Below are 22,952 nucleotides of genomic sequence, written 5' to 3'. Positions count from 1 at the left end.
AGGTACAATTTGCATTTTCTTTATCAACCATGCAAATTGAAAAATGTAGATTATTCACAATACTTTTGTATTTGTTTCTGCCATTTGTCATGTTACCAAATAGGTGATTATTGTGTGATTTTTACTTAAAGGAAATGGGCTGCAGCCGTATTCAGGGTAAGAAGATACCCAATTAACAGTTGATTGTGAGGTGAGTTTTCAGCCGCTCATATTGTTGGTTGCTACTGTACAAGTGGGTTTAGGCATCACAGGCGAGAAAAAACAGTCTTTACATTTTTATGGGAGATCACAACAACATGATGAATATATAAAGAAAAATTAAAGTTTGTGAAAGCCACCTGCTTCTATTCAAATTTCTCTGATAAAACAAATCATAAATATATGCATCTGATATAAATAAATAATTTAACGCCAAATAACAAAAAGAATATACTAAGAAGAAACACTTTACGGAAACATATCTACCAAACATGAAAATGGTACACTACAATAAACACACAATAGTACCATCAACAAATCATCTTGAACGCCGATCACATCTTTTTCCTCAGATTATTTTTTGCAGCGACTGGATCATTCCAGACATCTGAACATATTGCTTGTGGATTATTCATGTTTATGTTTGATTTTTCTTCACAGGTCGTCCAGTGAGTTCATTTCAGTATCTGAAGTATAAACCACACACACAGGAGGTTTGTGATCTTCTCGCTGCTCATTTCCTCAGAGCTCGTCTTCATCGGAAATGAGTAAATCCGCAGTGAAGCTACAACGTATATCAGACTGTTGATCCTGACGCTAAGCACCAGTCGCCACACTTTTCTCCTTCTTCCTCTGGGAAATCTTCATCTTCAGCTCACGCCGGCCTCACGTGTGTGAGCAGGCAGCCTGAAACGCAGCGTCAGCCACCTCTACACGCATATCTCGATGGGGGTCGCCACCAGCATGCGTCCTCTTTCGTTGTTTTCTCTGTTGACCCGCTCGTAGCTGCCGGTGGAGGACGGCGAGCTGTTTGTTGACATGGAGGAGTAGTGGGTGTCCATCATGATGCCCCCCTTCGCCACCACGCAAGCAGGCGACAAGCTCTGCTGCTTCAGTCTGTCCACTAATACGTCCTCTTCAGATGAAGACGAGCTGATGTCCAGAGGAGGCGCGCTGCTCGCCAAACTGCTGCTGTTCCCGTTCTCCGTGTCCAACATCCAGCACTGGTTGAAGTAGCTGAAGACTTCTTTGACGGAGCAGCGGCGCTCCTGCTCGATGGAGAGGAGCCTACGGAACATTCGCAGAGCCTCGTCGGTGAAGCGGCGCCACTGTGACGGCACCGTGCCCGTACGGCGACGCTGCCAGCGCACAAACTCCTCATAAAAGGCGTCGTTAGGCATGGCCTTCTCCCAGGGGAAGTTTCCCGTCAGCATGCAGAAGAGCAGCACGCCAAACGCCCACACATCCGTGCTGTAGTCCACGCAGAAGCCCTCGTGCCGCGAGGTGTCGCACAGCTCTGGCGCCGTATATGGGATTGTGCCGCTCACACGCTTCACCGGAGAGCCGGAGCGCCGCGTCATGCCAAAGTCTGACAGCTTGACTTTCCGGCACTCTTTGTCAAAAATAAGGATGTTCTCGGGTTTGATGTCTCTGTGGACCAGCTTTTTACAGTGCAGGTAGTCCAGGGCGATGGCCACCTGGTGGACGCAGCGCTTGGCCACCGTCTCTGGTAGTCCAACCTGAACAGAGAAGAAGCACTCATCAGTTCAAGAGTAAGTCCAACACTGCACTATTTTGTCTTAAATTCTAATTAGATTTTGTTGGATTAATGATTTTTTTGTATATATATATATATATATGTATATGTATATATATATGTATATGTATTTGTTTGAAGATAAGATACAGTAGCATAAAAATAACAAAAACTGATCAGTCATAGAGATAATGGATTTTGTCTTTCATTATTGTTGTCTTGTCTTTCTTCCATCATGCTCCACGTTTTGCTGCATGTATTGTTATAATATTGCATTACATACAAAGTCACAGTATAGTATGTTACAAAAAGTCATAAAAAGTCATAGTATGTATGTTTTAAAAAGTCATAGTATGTTATAGAAAGTCATAAAAAGTCATAGTATAGTATGTCATAAAAAGTCAGTCACCTAAATGTTTCCTCACCTGTGGAGGGATGATGTCGAACAGATCTCCTGCCAGAGCGTACTCCTGAGCGAAGATGTAGTACTCGTCCGTTTCGAAGGCGATGCCGTACATGTTGATGATGAAGGGGCAGGGCGACAGGTAAAGGGAGATGCTGTACTCTCTCAGGAAGCTCTTCAGCTTGGTGGTCTTCTTCCTCAGAAACTTCAGGGCCATTTTTGTGCCTGAAAAAAAAAAAAGGACAGAAATGTTACATAACTTCATAAATCACATTCCTCACTTCTTGTTCTTTTTCCAGCATATTAAAACTGTTTGGGGGATTTATTTTACGGTCGCCCAGTTGCGTGACTGAAACTTAATTAAAATGATCAAAATTTGATGAATAATTAAAATCTCAAATGTCACTGAATTGTGATTTTTTTCCCTCCAAGAGCTTTGTACTGGGAGTATTTCAAATCCTCTGCCAGACTAATTATGTTCCCACAGTGTGACCAGGATGTTAAGCTGCTTTCAGATCCTTTACTAATACCATAAGTACTAATACTACATTGTAAAAAATACTCCATTACAAATAGAAGTCCTGCATTCAAAACCTACATACTATGTATGTAAAAGTATCAGGCCTGTCAAAGTTAACCCAATAATAACGCATTAACGCAAATTCGTTTTAGCGCCACTAATTTCTTTTAGGCATTAACGCAATTTGGGATTTTTAGGTTCTACAAAAGCTGGAGTGAAGATACTGGCATCATATGAAACTAAAATTTGCATAAAGCAGTATATTTGCCCACCCCCATGTTGATAGGAGTGTTAAATACTTGACAAATCTCCCTTTAAGGTACATTTTGAACAGATAAAATTAAATATTTGAATTGATTGACAGCCCTAAAAAGTAAGTATTATCAGCTAAAGGTACTTAAAGTAAAAGTATTGATGTTGCAGTAAAATGTTCCCGGTCAGTGTTTTACTATTGTATCTGATGTTTCTGGATTAATAATTAATATTAATGCTGCATTAATGTGTATTTTGCATTTTAACTCCTTTATATTCTGTTGGCTTGTTTAATCTACAGCAATGCATCATGGTCTATAAGATCATCATGTTTGTAGCGTCGCTGTCCTGTGAGAACCACGTATCTGTCAGAAAAACAGCCCAGTTTTCAGCTTTGTGACGACGCATTTTCTAGCTGATCCAAGAGGCTTTTTAAAGAGTATAGTTAGCTGGAAAAGGAGGAGGATTTTCTCAACACATAAAGGAACACTTCATCCTTCAGTTTATCACAAGCATTCAACATCAACACATCTGGAGATACCTGGTTTTCACTGGACAGGACAGGGATGAAAAACTGTAATCTGAAAAGTAACTAAAGCTGTTAGATAAATGTAGTGGAGTCAAAAGAACAATGTCTCCCTCTGAGATGTAGTGGAGTAGAGGTATAAAGTTACATAAAATGGAAAAACTCAAGTAAAGTACACATTAAATCTGTAGTTGAGTAAATGTACTTAGTTACAATCCACCACTGCTTTCATGTCAGCTGCAAACATGTCAAACATAAGATTGGAAAGCCTGTTTTACTTGATATAATAATGTAAAGGATGCACAGAAACCCATTTAGTCGTCTGGAGGGAACACAGGAATGTAATTTGCGAGGTTCAGAGGCTCAGCTCACCTCGGCAGACACTTTACTGCAACAAGAGGAGCAGCGAGGGGAGAGAAATTACCAGAGCTAATCTGAAATACCCCAGACAATATAAACCTGGAGAGCTGCCACGTCTGCCTCTCTCTGCACCAACAGTCAGTGTGTCAGCGGAGATGAGAGGGGACACTTCTCCAATACCACCGGATCAGCTCTGCAAAGTGCTTTGTGCAGTTTTACAGAGTGCAGACACTTTAGGAAAGGTCAAGAGACACTACATTTTGGCAAAGAAAAACTGACAGGGACATTTTCAAAGGGGTCCCTTGACCTTTGACCTGAATAAATCCTCTTTACAGACATGCCCACTTTATGATAATCACATGCAGTTTGGGGCAAGTCATAGTCAAGTCAGCACACTGACACACTGACAGCTGTTGTTGCCTGTTGGGCTGCAGTTTGCCATGTTATGATTTGAGCATATGTTTTATGCTAAATGCAGTACCTGTGAGGGTTTCTGGACAATATTTCTCATTGTTTTGTGTTGTTAATTGATTTCAAATAATACATATATACATACATTTGCATAAAGCAAGCATATTTACCCACTCCCATGTTGATAAGAGCATTAAATACTTGACAAATCTCCTTTTAAGGTACATTTTGAACAGATCAAAAATGTGCGATTAGTTTGCGATTGATCACGATTAACTATGGACAATCATGTGATTAAATCGCGATTAAATATTTTAATAGATTGACCGCCCTGAAATAAATATTCATAGTGCAACTAAAGCTTCTTATTATTCTTTGTCTTACTTCTATCATGCCGTTTCCATACTACTTTGGAGGAATATACTGTATAATATAGCTTTAGCCTGTATTTGTTTACCTTTTGCACCGTTAAAAGTGTGCCGAATTATCTATTAGTAGTTCATGTTTGCAGTGTACCACTGGATGTACAGACAACCATCACTGGATTACTTTGATACTTTAGAAACTTTAAAACCTGCTGATTCCCAGGCAACTTCTGAAGCTATGACGACCGTCTTATTTCTACGATTTGGCGGACGATTTGGCGGACGTTTATTCACAATGGACATCAGAGATAATATCCTCGGAAAGTGTAAGTCTCACTGAATCTAAACTTGTACTTTATGTATTTCCATTTTAGGCTTCTTTAGACTTCAAAAGGGAAATATTGTACTTTTTACACCACTACACATATTTTAAAGCTTTAGGTACTTTTCAGATTTAGATTATTAAATTGTCAATTATTCTGATAATTGTTGAAGTAATTTTCCATGCATAAATGACATTTTATGGTTCTTGCTCCTCAAATATTTTCCTTTCAATTTTCCAAGATAATTTTGAGGTTTTTGTCGAGGTTTTTCTGCATCTTGTACTTTTAATATTTTAAGTACCACTAGTAAATACTTGTACTTGTAACAGAGTATTTTTGCAGTGTGGTTTTAGTACTTTTACTTTGGTAAGGATATAGATACTTCCACACTGACACTTTCTGCACAGATATTATATTAAATACTACAGCACACAGAACAACACATTACAGGAAACTATACAAAATATTATTTTATATTGTATTTTAATGAAATGTTACTGTAGCTTCAGCTCTGCAGCTGTAATATGAAGGAAAATATCTACAAAATGAAATACTGGATTGGATATTTTTGGCAAATACTGATTATTAAAAGATTCCATCAAAAACACCATCAGGACTACTACTTCTAACTGAGATCTGTCACTGATTTACACTTGAGTTTCGTTCTTCACTAAAATGTATTTGCGCACAATTATGATTCAAAAGGTCAGAAACGACGTCGCCTTCAGCCCATTTGATCTCATAGTTAACAAGACATTTATAGTGAGCAGAATCATCAGGTCGATCAAAGCTAACCTGGTTCTCTGATGGTTCTGAGAGAAGATGTCGGTGATAAAGCAGCAGATAATGAAACTACAAGTGGGTTTTATGCATTCATTATGCATGCTTCTACTGCGCACTTTACAGGCTGGAAAAGGTCAGAATTCATCTCAGTGGCAGACTGCAGCCACTCTAAAATGGGCTCCGTTCTCCATAAAAGAGACGATTAAGAAGCGTGTGGCAGATGGTCAACATTTTGGGCTTTTACTGTGAAAAGGTTGAACAGATTTTCTATTAGTTAAGTAGTGAATTTAGGCTGTCTGGACTCTGAATAAAGAGGTGGCCTACATTACCTGGAATTAGGTTTTCAAAAGTAAAAAGTTCAGAGACGAATAAGAGAGCTTTACCTGAGTGAAAACAGGATTCTTTTTTTATTCTCTCAGTGTTTGTTGCTGCTGCAATACCAAAGTAAGTAAGTAAGTAAAATGACCCCGTCTTATCACTCTGGATCACAAAGTAAGGCCACAAAAGAGAATAACATCCCATTTCCTCAAACGGCAGCTCCTTCTGAACAAATACATTTCTCTTCTCCTCACAAGAGGAGATGAATTCAAACGGTCTCCCGTTCCATCCAAAAGAAAGATGGACGCATTAAATGTTCGATCTTTTGGTTTCCTTTTGGAATAAAGCATCAAACACCAGGTCAGGTCGGTGAACATTAACTGTGTGCCGTTACCATGATCTGAACGGAAAACAGCAGGAGGCAAATTAGTGCCGTACTTGAGATTTCAGTTTTAAAGCTAGAGTGAAGATACTGGTATCATATGAAACTATAAAAACCTAAAGAATCCATTGGTACCAACCATGTCATACTAGTTTGTCGCAAAGGAGGCTAATTAACGCTCCAAACTTAAACTAAATTTGGCGAGGAAAAACTGCTATGGCCATTTTCAAAGGGGTCCTTTGACGTCTGACCTCAAAATATGTGATGAAAATGGGTTCTATGGGTACCTACGAGTCTCCCCTTTACAGACATGCCCACTTTATGATGACCACATGCAGGTTTGAGCAAAAACCATGCAATTTTTTTAATGCAGTATAAATGTTTTAACTCACCTATTCTAAAAATTGTTTATTTCTGGTGTGTTCTTTATATTGTGACAGTTTTCCTAAAATTTGATTTTAAAAAATCGCAGCATTTCACCTTGCTTACAGTATTGCAATATATTGAATTGTTACCCCTGTATCATGATACGTATCGTATCGGCAGATTCTTGCCAATACACAGCCCTAGTTACTACTGACTTTGCAGATTCAGATTATTAAGACAAAATATAGTTCAACTAATAAACCATGATGTATTATTATAGATTAAACTACCCAGCAGTGTATACAGTAGTTAAAATAAGCTGCAACATGAAAGTGATGAACACATTAATGCATCAATATGATGCCAATACTTCTGTACTTTTACTCAAGTACAAATTTTGAATGCAGGACTTTTACTTGTAACAGAGTGTTTCTGCACTGTAGTATTGTTACTTTTATAGAAGTAAAAGATCAGAGTACTTCTTCCATCACTGGCTAATTTAAGTCCTCCCAACCATTAATTAATTAGTTCATTCATTCATTCATTCTTATCCCCTATTCTGTCACTATCCACTACCTCTGAGAAAATGAGGGTCACATACAGTAATTATTCGTCGATGTTTCGATGAATTCTGGGTGACCGTTAGATGATACATCGAGGCACGTCTAAAAGCTTAGCAGGGGTTCGAATGCATTTTGTATGTGTTCAAGGTTAAAATAGGGTGTCAAGTTGCTCTTTAAACACCAAGTATTGCAACATGTGGAGAAATCCAAAGCTTGGCGGACTCGCCTGCTCAAACACACAGCAGTTACCTCTGATTTTGTGGATGACCAGGTCCACTTTCCCGTAGGTGCCCTTCCCCAGCTCACAGACGACCTCGTAGTATTTGTTGATGTCCAGTTTTTCAAGGTTCTGAGAAGCAATCAGCTGGAGTTCCTCCAGGATGTCGATGGAGGCGCGGGAGCCGTGCGGCGAGGAGTTCATTGTTGTGGAGGGACGGGCCGGAGCCGAGGGTCTGGTCTGGATATGGATGTTCCTGTAGGAACGGGAGGAGCAGGAAGGAAAAGAAAGGTTCACTATGTGACCAGTATCCACCCATGTTGACCCCGCACTGTAAACAGAGCACAGCTACTGTATTGTATGGACACATACAGTATATGAACAGCATGCTTTGTGTTCAGGCCAAATGAACTGTTATCATACAACCTTTGTATCGTCACTTTGTGCTCATGAGAAAGTTATTTTTGTAAAGATCTCAAGGAGAGAGACCACCAGAGACTGATGTTTAAAACAGAAATGTCAATTTATGTCACATTTTTATCAATTAATTAATTGCTACATTTATTTTTAATATTATTTTTGCTTCATTTAATGACATATTTATTTATTTATTTTTTATTTTGGCAGGTTCCGTCCTCAAAACTCCTCGCCCAGAGACACTAAACGGCCCTCACAGAAGATATAAATGTAAGTCAATGATATAACCCCTCATCACAGTGTTTATTTGTCTTTCAAGCAACGCATGCTGTCATACACTGAACTCTGAAGCCGGTAAATAGAATAAATCAAAGAGCGAACAAGACAAACTGGATCTGAGAGGAGAAAAGTTTTGCTATTGGTGGAGCTGATCCTCTGCAGCTGATTAATGATCCTCCTGCATTAATGAACGTCTAATTCGAATCCGACGTGCTTCTACTCTGTCACGCCTGCTGGCTTCCGATCTCAGTAAATCTGTCTCACCTTCCTCCTTCTGCTACCACAAGAAGCCAAGCAACACTCGTCTGCTGTATCCTCCATCACTCATCACCCACAGCGGGCCAAGATATCCCAATGACTGGAGAGACTTTGCAGCCCTGATGGCGCAGCACAATTGTACCATCTCTCATTAACAGGGATGAGAAAGTGTTGAAGGAGACAGGATGCTAGTCTCATCCTGTGCATCAAGTCCATCTGTGTTCCCGTCTACAGTGTGAGTGTGCATAATGTGTGCACAAAATTCAAGTAAAACGTGTGAAAACAATAAAACCAAACACAAAAAAATACAGTATGTTCCACTAGAAAGAGTTGCAGTGACAGTAAAACTGTGTTTTGTGTTATTCACTGGCGGAAGAAGGACTCAGGTCTTTTAATTAAATAAAAGAAGTAATACCAGAAGAGGAGCCGCTCCCTATGTAGATATAAACGGCTCTTTCTACGTTAACGAAAACACAATGATTCTTATTTTTGGGTGATTATACACTAAAGAAAACATACTTAATAATATTATATTCATTTCAACCAATAGGTCCCCCTAAATGCTAGACACTGTTTCTTTAAGTAAATGGACACAAGTATTAGCATCAAAACATACTCATACCAAATTAAGTTAATTTCATTATGCGGAATGGTCCATTTCAGAATAGATAGATAGATAGATGGAGAAGTAAAAAGTACAATATTTGTGTAGCATCCCTGCCTGACAGTCTAACTCTCCAACTGATGGCTCACAATTATGGAGGACAGAACCTGCCATAATCAAAAATAATATATAATAAATTTAGCCATTAATTGATTCATTAAATGTGACATAACATATTTGTTTTAATTTACTTCTTAATTTATCTTTGTATTCACACCCGTATTTATTTACTTTACTAATTTACTTTATTACTCTTGTTTAATTTTCACTTTTCTTTATTTATGAATCTATTTTTATTAATTTTTCAAATGTATTTCGTTATTTTTGCATTCATCATTCATTTCATATTTATTTTTAAATGTATGTATTTATTTTTCTTTATTTCCGTACGATATGACAATTTGACAGCCCCCTCTTTTGCATAATGAGGCAGAAATAAATAAGTTTGGGGGAATAAATAAGGGGTGACATGCAAAGGGAAAATCATGCAGAAATAAATACATAAATACATAAATACGTAAGTGAATACAAATGTTTATAAATAAATAATAAATCGATGCAAAAATAGATAAATACTAAATGCAAAAAAATAAATACAAAAATAAATAAATAAATCAGAAAATTAACAAAAATAAATATATACATAAATAAAAGGGAAAATTAAACAGAAGAGTAAATAAATAAGGGAGTTAATACAAAGATAAATAAATAGAGAAGCAAATTCAAAACAAATATCAATTTATATCACATTTTATCAATCAATTAATGGCTACATTTATTTTTAATATTATTTTTGCTATATTTAACGATATATTTATTGATCAAGTCATATATTCATTAACTAATGTATTTACTTTTGACTTAATCATATATTTGTATTTAATTAAATACATAAAAATAAATAAATAAATATAAATAAATAAATTAAAAATAATTTAATTAATATATTATTTATTTATTTGTAATAATGTATAGCTCCAAACTGAACACGAAATGAAGAAAAACAAACCAAACAAAAAATATTACCATTTTTAAGTTTACAAAATAACAAACTGTGATAGGGTGCTACAGACAAGCATATTTAACCTATAATGAAATTATGAATCCCCTTTTAAACTAAATCACACATGACAACAAAAACAGTCAGTGAAAATTACCCATAATGCAGCTCCAACCACCTCACACTTACAGTAACCATAGTAACGTTAGCATCTCATGCTACAAAGGAAAGCTAATTGCTTGTTAGCACGAGCGCTAGCTAAATTACGGCAGTTTGAGCCAAAATGGCGTCTTTGCGCTCTTACACTCTCTAACTAAAGCAAAAACTACGAAATGACATCATAAAGTCACTTTCTATCAACTACAGTAGGAAGAGAAGTATTGACAAACCTTGTTCCATTACCATCCAGGTGCTAAACAAACAAAAAGGTGTAATAATACGCTGCTTCTGTCGGAAGACACACCTGACGGTTTACCGATTACCGTCTGTTTCCTCTAACCGGCATCACCCTATCAAAATAAAAGCACCCAGTTTAACAATGTAACCGGAAACACCTAGGAAATGAACAAACATGAAAACAACACACTATACAGATACTGTTTACTAGACCAGGGGTCAGCAACCTTTAATATCAAGAGACATTTTAGCCAAGAAAAAATAATAATAAATCTGTCTGGAGCCGCAAAATATTTAATCATTGTGATGAAGGTAACACAGTTTATAGTCTAAATATATAGTATATAAGTCTAAAGCAGTGAGGGCCCAAGTGCAAATGTACTACGGAGTATTAGGGTCACATTGAGGGAAAAAACATCTGAGATTTCACGAATAAAGTCATAATATTACGGGAAAAAAGTCGTAATATTACGAGAATAAAGTCATAACTTTAAGGAAAAATATTATGACTTTATTACGAAAATAAAGTCATAATATTACAAGAAAAAAAGTTGGAATATTACGAGAATAAAGTCATAATATTACGAGAAAAAAAGTCGTAATGTTACGAGAAGAGTCATGACTTTACGAGAAAAAAAGTCTTAATATGAGAAGAAAGTCATAACTTTAGATCATTATTCATTGATCCTACTTGTCAACTTCATACCAATTTTTACTATTTAAACTGAGATTACAGATTATGTGCAATGATCATTTTAGTGGAACTGCTCTAACAAACAGACAGCTGTCTCAGTCACAGTGTTATAAGTAAGAGCTTGCAAAAAAAAAAAAGGACAAACAGGTTTTATTCTAATATCTTTCAATTCTGATGCGTACCTAATTAATGTGCTACGACACGCGCTTTGATGCGGACTGAATGAATGAGGAAATAAAGCAGCGTGTCTGGCTCTGTAAAACGAAAGAGACAGAGAGAAACTCAAGGTTTGTTTGAAGAAAACCTGCCAGCGAGCAGGTTCGGTTCACAGACTTCTAACTTAAACCTCATCTCAGGCTTAACTAACTCAGAGTTTTTACTAATCCCGCTTTCTGAAACAGGGCTCAGTTGTATTTCTGACAAAGCTGCTCTGCTGTAGCATTACACCACACTTGCTGTTACCATTTAAACCACAGGTGCCACCACATCAACCCGTTACTGAAATCTTAAGGTTTACAACACATTGCTTAAACTGTCCTCACATGTGTCGAAAATTGGATCGTCTTGCAGTGACAACGGAGGGTGAAAATGGCTCCGGATACAAACAGTATATGTGCTGAGCATAAAAGTACGACAAGCAGATAAAAATGGAGAGTCAGCTGAACCCAAAGGAGCCAACTCTGTCCGTCGCCGGTCCACTCAGCATCAGTCTGACAAGGTCAATAAAACAAACACACAGTGGACGAGGCAGCCAGAGTGTGTTTGGAGCTGCACACAGAAAAAAAACTACCTGAACACACAAATTCATTCTCTGGTTCTGTTTTTAGATTCTAATTAAAATTCAAGCTCTTTTCTACATAATGACTTTGTTGTCCAGTTTATCTGCACCACAGTTATGGTGTCAAAGTGGCCACATTATCAACACAATATGAAAATGGGTTTTGTGTCCGCAGGCATAAAGAGTTGCTTTGACAAAAGCGCCGGGCATCACCTCTGCATTCAGCACTTTCAAATATTAACAGGTCCAAGAGGAGCCACTTTATAGCTGGTTTCTTTGTTCATGTATCACACATCATCGTTTACCAGTACTCGCAGGAAATAAAGGAGCAGATTGGTTTAAACTGATTTTCTCACAGATTTACTGTTCCTACGCATTCAAGTTGTACAGACTGTAAACAAGGACACTTGTGCTACAGCTTAGAACAGTGGTTCCCAACCTGGGGTCATGTGAGATGGATAGACATTTTGGAAAATACACTTATTTCTTTTCTATTTCTTTCTTGCGAAGAGTTAGATGAGAAGATTTACATCTTGAGACAGGCATTTGTTGGCATTTGTTCGCATTTTCTTTTGCAGATTTTCAGGAAATTCATCTACATTTGGATGGAAACTTGACTTATGAGAAGAACAAGTATGAATTATCTAAATCTTTACCTCTTTTTGAATGATCAATATCAACACAATTCAATTTTGAGTTTCTTGAAAATATTAAACCTAACAGTAATGAATGAGTCCGTCATCAAGTATATTTGATGTACTGTACTGCACTACATATGCACTCACATACCCATACATACACTGGTTATATCTGACCTATAGTGTATTCATATTTATACTACTGCTGCTGTATTACTGTTTATTCTGTAAATTGCTCTGCACTTTACTGCTTTTTGCACTTCTGGTTAGATGCTAAACTACATTTCATTGTCTCAGTACTGGTAAAATGACAATAAATTTGAATTTAATCTAATGCTGCTCAAATTTAGCGATATGATTCATTTTAACCACTTTATTCTGAATATTTTCTGAGCGCTGCATCATCTGAGAGGGACATCATGTTTACTTGCTGCCTTGTTTTATTATTAGCTACACTTAACCATAACAACCTTGACATGTATGCGTGCAGAATGCACAGTTTCACGCTCAATTTCTTTCTCTCAACCATATAACATCCTGAGCGTAAGCATACGCTCATATGTGCTCTCACACTGCCGTCATATCAAAGAGCCTGCAGATGAAAGAAGTCACAACCAGCACTAATTAGGAGCATCTTCTGTTCGTGGAAGCTCTCGGCAGCCCCGGCGCTCCTTCTCAGGGTAACGGTGCCACGGCGGCTCCCCAGAGGGCCTCAAGGAACGCCAAGCTCTGTTTGTCTCCTGGACGAAGGGGGAATGAGACCGCCTTGCTGTCTTTCTTCTCAGGGAAATGCTCGTCTGTAATCAAAGCTGAACTCAGCCTGCTTTGTGTCAGTGCTGCTTTTCTCTGCATCTGTACCTCCCGGCTAATGTTACCAGCCTATTGCACCAAATAGGAGGGGAGGTGAACGGCTCGGTCTCACACCTGATGGAGGAACAGGCTGCAGGATGGCACAGAGGTGAAAAGCTCACAGCGTTAAAGACCTTTTATTCATCTTCCTGCACCAACAGCTGCAATTTGTCATGCCTGATTTGTGTCGCCTTGTAGACTAAATGCTTCCCATGGATTGTCGAAACACCTGATGTTCTTCAACGATTTCTCTACTGTAAAATGACCCACTTAGTAGTATCTTGGTCAAAATTTACTTTACTTTACTAAAGGGATCAGAATAAAGTGTTTATTTGTTTAGTTATGTGTTTATATATATTAAAAAAAAATAGACATTACTACAATTAAATGTCCAACTTATGCATCTTGGTCACAATTAAATTAGGACTGTCAAAGTTAAAGCTAATTCGATAACGCTTAACGATAATAACGCGTTAGCTGACAGCTGTTGTTGCCTGTTGGGCTTGAGTTTGCCATGTTATGATTTGAGCATATTTTTTATGCTAAATGCAGTACCTATGAGGGTTTCTGGACAATATTTGTCATTGTTTTGTGCTGTTAACTGATTTCCAATAATAAATATTCACATACATTTGAATAAAGCAGCATATTTGTCCTCTCCATGTTGATAAGAGTATTAAATACTTGACAAATCTCCCTTTAAGGTACATTTTTAACAGATAAAACAAATTTATGATTCATTTGCGATAAAATATTTTAATCGATTGACATCCCTAAAACAAATATAGGTTGAATAAAAAAACAGGCAAAGTTGTAGCCCACAGCGTAACTCACTGAGTCTATGGCAACATTATACTTTTAGCTTACTCCCTCATAACATTATGGGAGCAGTTCCAAAAGTATGAATTAAGACAAAGAATAATAACAATCAAAGTGTAAAAAAACATAAATTAATGTGATCTTTCTTTATGTTAAACTATAAATATATTTGTTTACATTGATTTGGCTCATAATGTCCCATCGACATGGTTCTTATATTCCTGTAACACTGACTCTATCCCTTCATATACAGATATTTACCCTGTGTTGAACACCTTTGGACATACGGACAAAAACTCAAACAATGTATGTATAGTACAACTCACTTCCAAAGTGATAGCATTTGTGAGTAGACCAACTGTAAATAAAGAGAGAGGGAAAAGCTTAGACATTACACCGTAGGCAAGAACTGTATGCGTGACTGACTCTGGTCTAATTTTCAAGTCACAGAAAATGAACATAACTAAAAAGGTCAGTAGGTTTCTTTTTTCCCCATCGACACAGAAGCTTGTGCAAGCTTTTATTTCAAGCAAACTTCAACTGCTGCAATGCAATGCTCTCAAGTCTCCCCAAAAAGTCAGTAAATCAATGCCCGCTTGTACAGAACGATACTGCAGGAGTTTTAACTGGAACAGAAAAAGGAGATCACATTGCTCCTGTTCTAAAGACCTTGAACTGACATCCAGTTAGTATCAGGATAGATTTTAAAATCATAGTTCTTGTTTATAAATCTATTCATGACCCTGGACGATGTGGTCCGTCAAATCCAAAGACTCTCTGCGCCTCACTGGACCAAAAACACAACCGAACACCAACAGAAGAGCCTTCTGCATGTTCACAGCATCCAAAACATCAACAGAGACCTGATCATTTACGACTACATATTATTATTACTACATAATTGTACGCAAAACCTGAAAAAAGTGTTGAGTATTGGTCTTTCTTTTATGGTACACACACATTAAGCGCTGCAGAAAAACTGCCCCTGCCACCTCATTTGTGTTCATGCCAACATCGACTTGTAAAACATCAGCACCTAATTAATCATTTGTAATGTATAATCAATATGTCAGCCAGCTAAAAAATACTTAAGGAACAAATGCTACCATCTTCAGTTATATTTGGCTCCCTATAAATGTCTGTTACACCTCTAGAGGGTTCAAGGAAGAAGAGAAAACAACACCTGGTAAATTATACTGTATTTCAGAAGTAATTTGGTCTTTGGTCCAGACTGAAATATCTCAACAACTACTGGATGGATTGCCATGAAGGTTTGGACGGACATTCATGATCCCCAGAGGATGAATCTCACTGACTTTGGTGATCCTCTGACTTTACCTCTAATGCCACCATGAGGTTATATTTGTGGTTTTGAGCATAGACTGTATATAAGAAGTGGGCGTAGTCACCATGACGTCACCCATTGGGTTGTTGACTGCTGTTTTGAAGCTTTGAGTTCGGGATCTTGGTTTTCATGAACTGAAAACACACTGTGAAAGGGTTAAAGTTCTAAGACGAAAACATGGACAAGTCCCAGACCGGACAACGCCATGGTAGTGACCTGTCAATCACAAGGTAGCCACGCCCTAAAGCATCCCCTGCATAATTTACTAAATGAACATCATGCTGTATTGAAGAAGACGTGAAACTAGCAATTGAGACCATAAACTCATGTTTACAATGTTTACAGAGGTAATAAATCAAGTGAGAAGTAGGCTCATTTTCTCATAGACTTCTATACAATCAGACTTCTTTTTGCAACCAGAGGAGTCGCCCCCTGCTGGGTGTTAGAAAGAATGCAAGTTTAAGGCACTTCAGCATTGGCTTCACTTTTCAGACACGGAGGTTGTCCACTTGTTTCAAGTGAAATATCTCGTCAACTGTTGGATGGATTGCCATGAAATTTGGCACAAGCGTTCTTGTTCCCCTCAGGATGAATTGTAATAACTTTAATGATGCCTTTAAATTTTTATCTAGCGCCACCATTAGGTCAAAATCTCACATTGTCCAATACTTTGGTTTATGACATTCCCAATGGACTAAACTAAGATGATTAACATGGTAAACATAATACCTTTTTAGTATCAGCATGTTAGCATTGTCATTATTAGCATGTAGAGATTTAGTAGATTTGTTTTTCTTTTCTGTAATTCATGAGAAACAGCAAAAATGCTCAACAAAGACTTGTAAGATTGAGGAATTCTTAATCCACACCTGAATTTCCACAAAAAATAGTCTTTATCTCATGACATTACTTTCATCCACTGATTAAATACATCAACAAAAGGCAAACTAAACTAGGAACACAAACCTCCTTAGTGGAAGTAATAATCATGTCCAACAATCAGCATCCATTTTTCTTTGGCCAAAACCATTTACCCATGCCTGAACTATTTTATGAGATTGATGTACAAATTTCACCCACAATCTGTCAGAGTTAACTGAAGCTAACAATCGAGAGAGCCCACTTTGGTACAATGGACTAATTAAATCCTCCACCATAATAGGATGGACTGCATCAGCTTCAATTAGTTAGAAAAATAACGAAGCAGTTTGATTTCTGATCTAAAGGATAAACTGCTCTTCATTGTATTAAATGAAGAAAGTGGGACTCACATTCTTTCAGTATCTTAAATGAAATCCTAAAACTGTCCTGCAGGTTTAGCAACAGAAAAGCTTTCCTTTCAAAATCAATTTATAATGAATGTTGACCCCAGTATAATATCAGAGGCAATTGTGGGTCACTGATTCAACATAATTGGAGTTTGAGTTTTGCCAGTCTGGCATGTTTTTCCATTACCTGTTGACCTGCTGGGCCAGTGGAGCTTTCTATTGTGCGTTTCCACTCTGGTGTTTTTTATGCTCTAGAAATAAATTGAGATGGCCGAACTGTTACGTACATACAACGAAGACTATAGTTTGCACAATCAAACCTGAAGGTCTTGATATTTTACAGGCTTCCCCTCCTGTCCCAGTCTCTGTGGACCATTTGGTCTCATCCTTTTGTCATTCTTACCTCTTCAAGTCAGAGCCAGTGAACTAACGTGTGTAAAATTGTATTCCCTTGAATCTGCCCGTTAAGATAACAAAACCAGGGAGATTACTTCTGCACCATGAGCAGCTCTTTCCTCCAGAAATGTTTGCAGAGATTAAAACCGTCACAGCCACAGCTTTGGCCTTCACATTCCCAGTCCCAGTCCCAGTCCCAGTGTGGTGGCCGGCCTGCAGCTCGGCCATCCGGCGTGGCCCGGCGGTCGGCGCCCACAGTGCTCATGGAGCTGTGGAGCACATCAAAGCAGCGAGGCTCCAACCGGCTCGGCCTACAGCAGCTGTGAACACTGGGGCTTTGTGCCTGCACGCTCGGCGGCACATCACTGGGCGCTCTCCTTTAATGCCAACCCATTTCTGCTGCTGTGAACCCCACGCTACAGTAGGTAACGCTACCCCCTTTGTCTGCTTTAATCTCTGCCTCTCTTTCTTCTTCTTCTCTGAATTTCTTTCTCCGCACTGAATGTGTGATCGTCTGTCTGCTGGGTGACTGAGTGAACACATGCATCAACGTGCAAAGAAAACCAGACACACAATCTCAGTGTCAGCTGGAGGGCTGCAACTAGGGCGACCCGACGTTACGAAAAATTCAGGACAGTCCCGAATTACGAGCAGTTGTTCCAAATCCCGAATCCTGTCATGTTTGTTACGAAAATTAGACTAAACCAGAGTTTTGATTAGTTATAGCCTAATAAAACATTAAATACTGATTGTTGTGAAACATTATTTTGGTGTTGCCCACAGACGAGCCCAGTTATGTCCGTAGCCAATGAGAATTATGGCCGTGCACAGTAGAGCCGCAAATTGATAAACAACTACGCACAGCGGCGACGCATAGCTATGAATAGGGCTGTGTATTGGCAAGAATCTGGCGATACGATACGTATCATGACATACGTGTTACGTTTCAATATATTGCGAAAACTGTAAGCAAGGTAATATATTGCAATTTTTAAAATCTAATTTTAGGAAAACTGTCATAGAGAATTGCGTCTCTGCTCTTTGCAGATGATGTGGTTCTGTTGAATTCATTGAACTGTGACATTCAGCACGCACTGGAGCAGTTTGCAGCCGAGTGTGAAGCAGTCAGGTTGAGAGTCAGTACCTCCAAGTCTGAGGCCATGGTTCTCTGCCGGAAAACTGAGCTGAGTCGGAAGGCGAAGCTCTCGATTTACCAGTCCATCTAGGTTCCAACCTTCACCTATGGTCATGAGCTTTGGGTAGTGACCAAAAGAATGAGATTGCGGATACAAGCGGCCAAAATGAGTTTCTTTGGTAGGGTGGCTGGGCACAGCCTTAGAGATAGGGTAAGGAGCTCAGACATCCGGAAGGAGCTCGGAGTAGAGCCGCTGCTCCTTGGCGTCGAAAGTGGCCAGCTGAGGTGGTTTGGGCATCTGATCAGGATGCCTCCTGGTCGCCTCCCATTGGAGGTTTTCCGGGCACGGACAAAAGGTAAGAGGCTCCGGGGTAGACCCAGAACATGCTGGAGAGATTATATATCTCGTCTGGCCTGGGAACGCTGGTAAATGTCTCTCGAAATACTCGTAATTTTTGAAGCAATGGGTCCCTGATTTCAGACCAGTAGTAGAGAAAACTAAGTACTGTAGACCAAGTAGAGTAAAGCAGCTTCTAATTTCCAGTCTGCAAACATCTGAAACGACAACCGTCACTGGCACGTTGATTAGCTGCAGCTAGCTAATGAAAACGTCATCTCCAGCTGATTCGTGGCTGCATAGCCTACACAACATCACGCTGCCAAAGCTGCATGTCCCTGCAGGTAAATAGGGCTGCAACATTTTTTTTTCGAACATTATTAATTAACCATATAGTCTGTGAAATGTTAAAAAATTGTGATTAAAAAAAAACTTCCCAGAGTCTAATGTGACGTCTTCAAGCGTCTTCTTTTGTTTAAACAGATATAAAATTTTCTGGGGCTGTCCCCTCTTAAGACAATTACTAATCGTTTCGTTTTGGTCTTTGATAGTTTATTAGTAATTTTGTATGCTTTTTTTATGCTGAATGACTTATTTCCAAGAAACGTACGAGAACATCTCTGGTAAACACAAGATTTAAAGTGTTGCTTTTGTGTGAGTATTTGTAGAGAAACTCAGTTTTACAGATCTGACCATTAAATCAAAATATATACAAAATCGTACGAATGTTAGTCGACTAAATATTTCTTTGGTCGTGGACAGCCCTGCAGTTTTCAGTGATTTACGACAATGAAAACCAGCATCTCATTTGAGGAGCAGGAACCAGAGAATTTGGGACAATTTGTTTTCTCTTTGTACTTGGAAAATGCCTAAAACGATTAATCAAGTATCAAAATAGATGCAGGTTATTTTTATGCCAATCAACTAATCGATTAATCTACTAATCATTTCAGATATGAGAGCCCTGATGTCTAATCTCTGCAGCCCAATTTGAGAGTCCAGATGGCTTTTTGATGATTTCCCCCATAATAAACAGAAACAAAAAAATGTTTTTAATTACAAATCAAGGTTTTAAGCATCCACAGTGTCTCATCCCTCACAAGACTCATGCAGAGCTCATGTAAGTATCATTGTTTACTGTCTGGGAGTCATAAAAACCTGCCACAAACTGCAGCACAAAGACACCAAGAGCAGACACAAAGCATTATAATCAATACAACGTGGACCCAGGTATAGTGCAGGAATGTGTGCATGTGAGCATATTTCAAGAAATCATGAAAAAAAATGTAAAAACAGGCCTGTGTGATCAATAATCACAGATCCATCCAGTGATGTACAGATGTGCAGCTGCATGGGACACAATAGATAACAGACAGCGGCTCCATTGTTCTGCTCAGTCTCTGTTTGGTCACATGGTGTGTCTAACTTTTGTATTATAAAGAATTTAAAATATGATTTATAATTTAAAAAGCAGCAGTTTAAATGAGAATAATTAACAAAGCCAGCTTGTAAACACATTATAATGCAGTGTAATGCTTTATGCAACAGAGCAACACACACAGACATGAGATGAGACAATCTGAGCTGGGAATGATTAAAGAAAACACATTTAAAGACACAAAACGAGCATTTTTAATTGGCAGTTAATTGCTTTAAACCTGGTCATCGGATCTGATCTTACCTTTCAAGATGTGCAGCATGCAACCTGTCAGTCCATCCAGACACCTGACTGTGTAGATAAAAGAGGAATCCTCGAGTTGTTTGTTTTTTTCTTCTTCTTGGTGTTTGAATGAAGCAGGAAGCTCCGGTTGTCTGCACCGCTGCTGTCTCTCTCTCTCTCTCTCTGTCTCTCTGTCTCTCTGTCTCTCTTCTCTCTCTCTCTCCCTGTCTCTATTGTCTTAGCTCTCCTGCAGACAGGCCCCGCCCACCGCCGCTAACTGGCCAATCAGAGCGCAGAGCGGCGGTGCGCTCCTCTGCGACGATGCTGCATTCAGGCGAAGTAGGAATTTACAGAGTGAACTATTTTTTTTTTCTTTTTTTTTCTTCACATATATAAAACTGCACAAATCCAGTCAATGAAAAAACAAACAAGAAATGTGTCAGGAGAGGTCAAGAAGCCACAGGCTTATACAAAGGACCTCCCCCCACCAACCCAAGGAGAAAAAAAAAAACGATAACAAAAAAGGAAGAAAGATCTAAACATAATTTTAAATAATAATTTTAAAAATACAACAAAAGTTAAACAACAACAAGAAGAAGTACACAAAATGTGCAGAAAAACCTAACCAAACAGTGGAAAACAATCCAATAAAAACAATGAAATACATACAAAAAAACAGTAGAGAAGAAAAGAAAATATATCTAAACATATCAAAAGACAATTAGACATTAGAACTACAACCGGTGACAACTGTGGTGTTGTGATCGGCCCACCAGTTAGGTTGGTTTTTAGGCATGGTTAAAAATGTCTGAAGGTTTAGATTAGATAAAATAAGATACTACATTTATCCTGTACATTTCAAGAAATATTTTTATTTGATTCATATTTATACCATTCTTGCATTTATATTTAAAGCTGAAGTAAGATAAGATAATATATAATTTTATTGTCCCCGTGGGGAAATTTTTCCTGGACTCCGTCCAACTGCAGTTACAAACACTAAATTAAAACAACATCAATGTAGGAATTTACAGACTATGGCAAATGGCTGTGAAAGGACTTGGTTGTTTTCTTCCTGTCTGTGAAATCTTGCAGATGCCATTAGGAGCACCGGAGGACACCGGAGGACACCGGAGGACACCGGAGGACACCGAAGGACACCGGAGGACAGAGGCACATGATTTTTATCAGATTACCTGTCTCATATTATTACCTGTTTCTGTTATTTAACCTCCTTCGCTCCTCCCACTACAACCTAAAAATTGCAAATAACGTTAATGCGTTAAAGAAATTAGTAGCGTTAAAACAAATTTGTGTTAAGTTTAGGCTATACGTTTATTTCTGTGAGAACATGTGGGATAATATATCAAATAAATATTAGATGCAGTGATTTCTGCCACACCATGGTGTTTACTGGTTTCTTGCAAAATATAGTAGTTTGCACAACCCAACAGTGGACTGCAGATATGTCCTTTAAAATTATGTTTAGAAAATGAATCCAGAAGTGTTTAGATATTATTTTTCTTTTTCCTTGCAGCCAAATTTCTTTTTTTCTTCTTACATTTCATTTATTAACTCCCTTAAACCAAACATGTACTCTGTTCTCCAAGATACAATCATTACAATCATAAATCCAAAAGTAATATTTTTAAGTGAGGGGAAAGAATGAATTAATAAATAATATATTAAGGAAAAAAAAAAAGTAAAATAAAAATAAAAGCAAGGAGTAGCAACCAAACACACAGCCAAAATAATACAAATACAAATAATAATAATAATAATAATATAAATAATAATAATAATAATAATAATAATAATAATAATAATAATAATAATAATAATAATAATAAATAAATAAAAAATAATAATACTGGTAAGTAAGTAAGTGAGTGGAAAATAAATCGAAATTTGATTAAATAATAATAATCGTGATCATAAAAAAAGGGAATGTATAGTATCATAAGAAAACAGCAGAAAATAAAGCAAAACATGATCGGTACATGGGTCATCCTAGTGGAAAATAAAAAAAAAACAAAAAAAAAACATGGTAAATACATGGGCCTTTAAAATTTATTCTAGTTTTATAGCTTAAAAAAATAGGAAAAGTCATATTTTCCCCCCATAATTCCCACATCCACGAATGCAGCACGAGGACAGTCAGAAAGCAAAGCACAACATGTTCTGGATGAAATGTGAAGCTGTGGAGTTGCTCACATTGAAATCAGTGGTTTATAATGACCGTCTGTCTGCAGGGAATGAAAAGGTGTGAGTGACATCAGACACTCGATCCTCTCATGTGGTGAATAAAATGTGGTGAAAGCTGATTCTAAAAGACTGAAGTGTGCTTTTTTTTTTTAAAGGCGCTGCTGTTTGGTGTATTGATTTATGTCTGTGATGGGAAGCCTAATGATCATGAGGATTAAATAGTAGTTTATCAGGTGGAAGGCTTCAGGCTGTGATGTTAGTTTAAAATGCAAGATGATGAAGGATTGTAA

General features: G+C 37.9%; 1 protein-coding gene across 2 annotated transcripts; it reads right to left on the bottom strand.

The window, feature by feature from the left end:
• unm_sa1261 (un-named sa1261) lies at positions 1–20,639 on the bottom strand. 2 transcript variants are annotated; one of them, XM_074655814.1, is made up of 4 exons: positions 20,479–20,639; positions 7,557–7,780; positions 2,161–2,363; positions 1–1,718 (listed from the first exon to the last, which is right to left on the bottom strand). In XM_074655814.1, the coding sequence occupies exons 2-4, from the start codon at positions 7,726–7,728 to the stop codon at positions 909–911; spliced, it is 1,185 nt and encodes a 394-aa protein (XP_074511915.1). In that variant the 5' UTR covers positions 7,729–7,780; positions 20,479–20,639; the 3' UTR covers positions 1–908. The 2 variants fall into 2 exon arrangements, with proteins under 2 accessions (XP_074511915.1, XP_074511916.1); XM_074655815.1 differs by lacking the exon at positions 20,479–20,639 and adding an exon at positions 10,532–10,688.
• Positions 20,640–22,952: the final 2,313 nt, after the last annotated feature.

Source organism: Sebastes fasciatus, chromosome 13 (assembly GCF_043250625.1).
Source record: "Sebastes fasciatus isolate fSebFas1 chromosome 13, fSebFas1.pri, whole genome shotgun sequence".
Classification (NCBI taxonomy): Eukaryota; Metazoa; Chordata; class Actinopteri; order Perciformes; family Sebastidae; genus Sebastes; species Sebastes fasciatus.
The sequence above is the reverse complement of the archived record's forward strand: the minus strand, read 5'-3'. Positions and strand labels throughout refer to the sequence as shown.

Bases quoted from the DNA above. Each gene is read 5' to 3' on its own strand.
- unm_sa1261 (XM_074655814.1), bottom strand. From the start codon at position 7,728: ATGAACTCCTCGCCGCACGGCTCCCGCGCCTCCATCGACATCCTGGAG. The intron at 2,364-7,556 runs GTAACTGCTGTG...TTTTTTTTTCAG, and splicing joins GGTCATCCACAAAATCAGAG to GCACAAAAATGGCCCTGAAG. The intron at 1,719-2,160 runs GTGAGGAAACAT...TTCTCTGTTCAG, and splicing joins TCGACATCATCCCTCCACAG to GTTGGACTACCAGAGACGGT.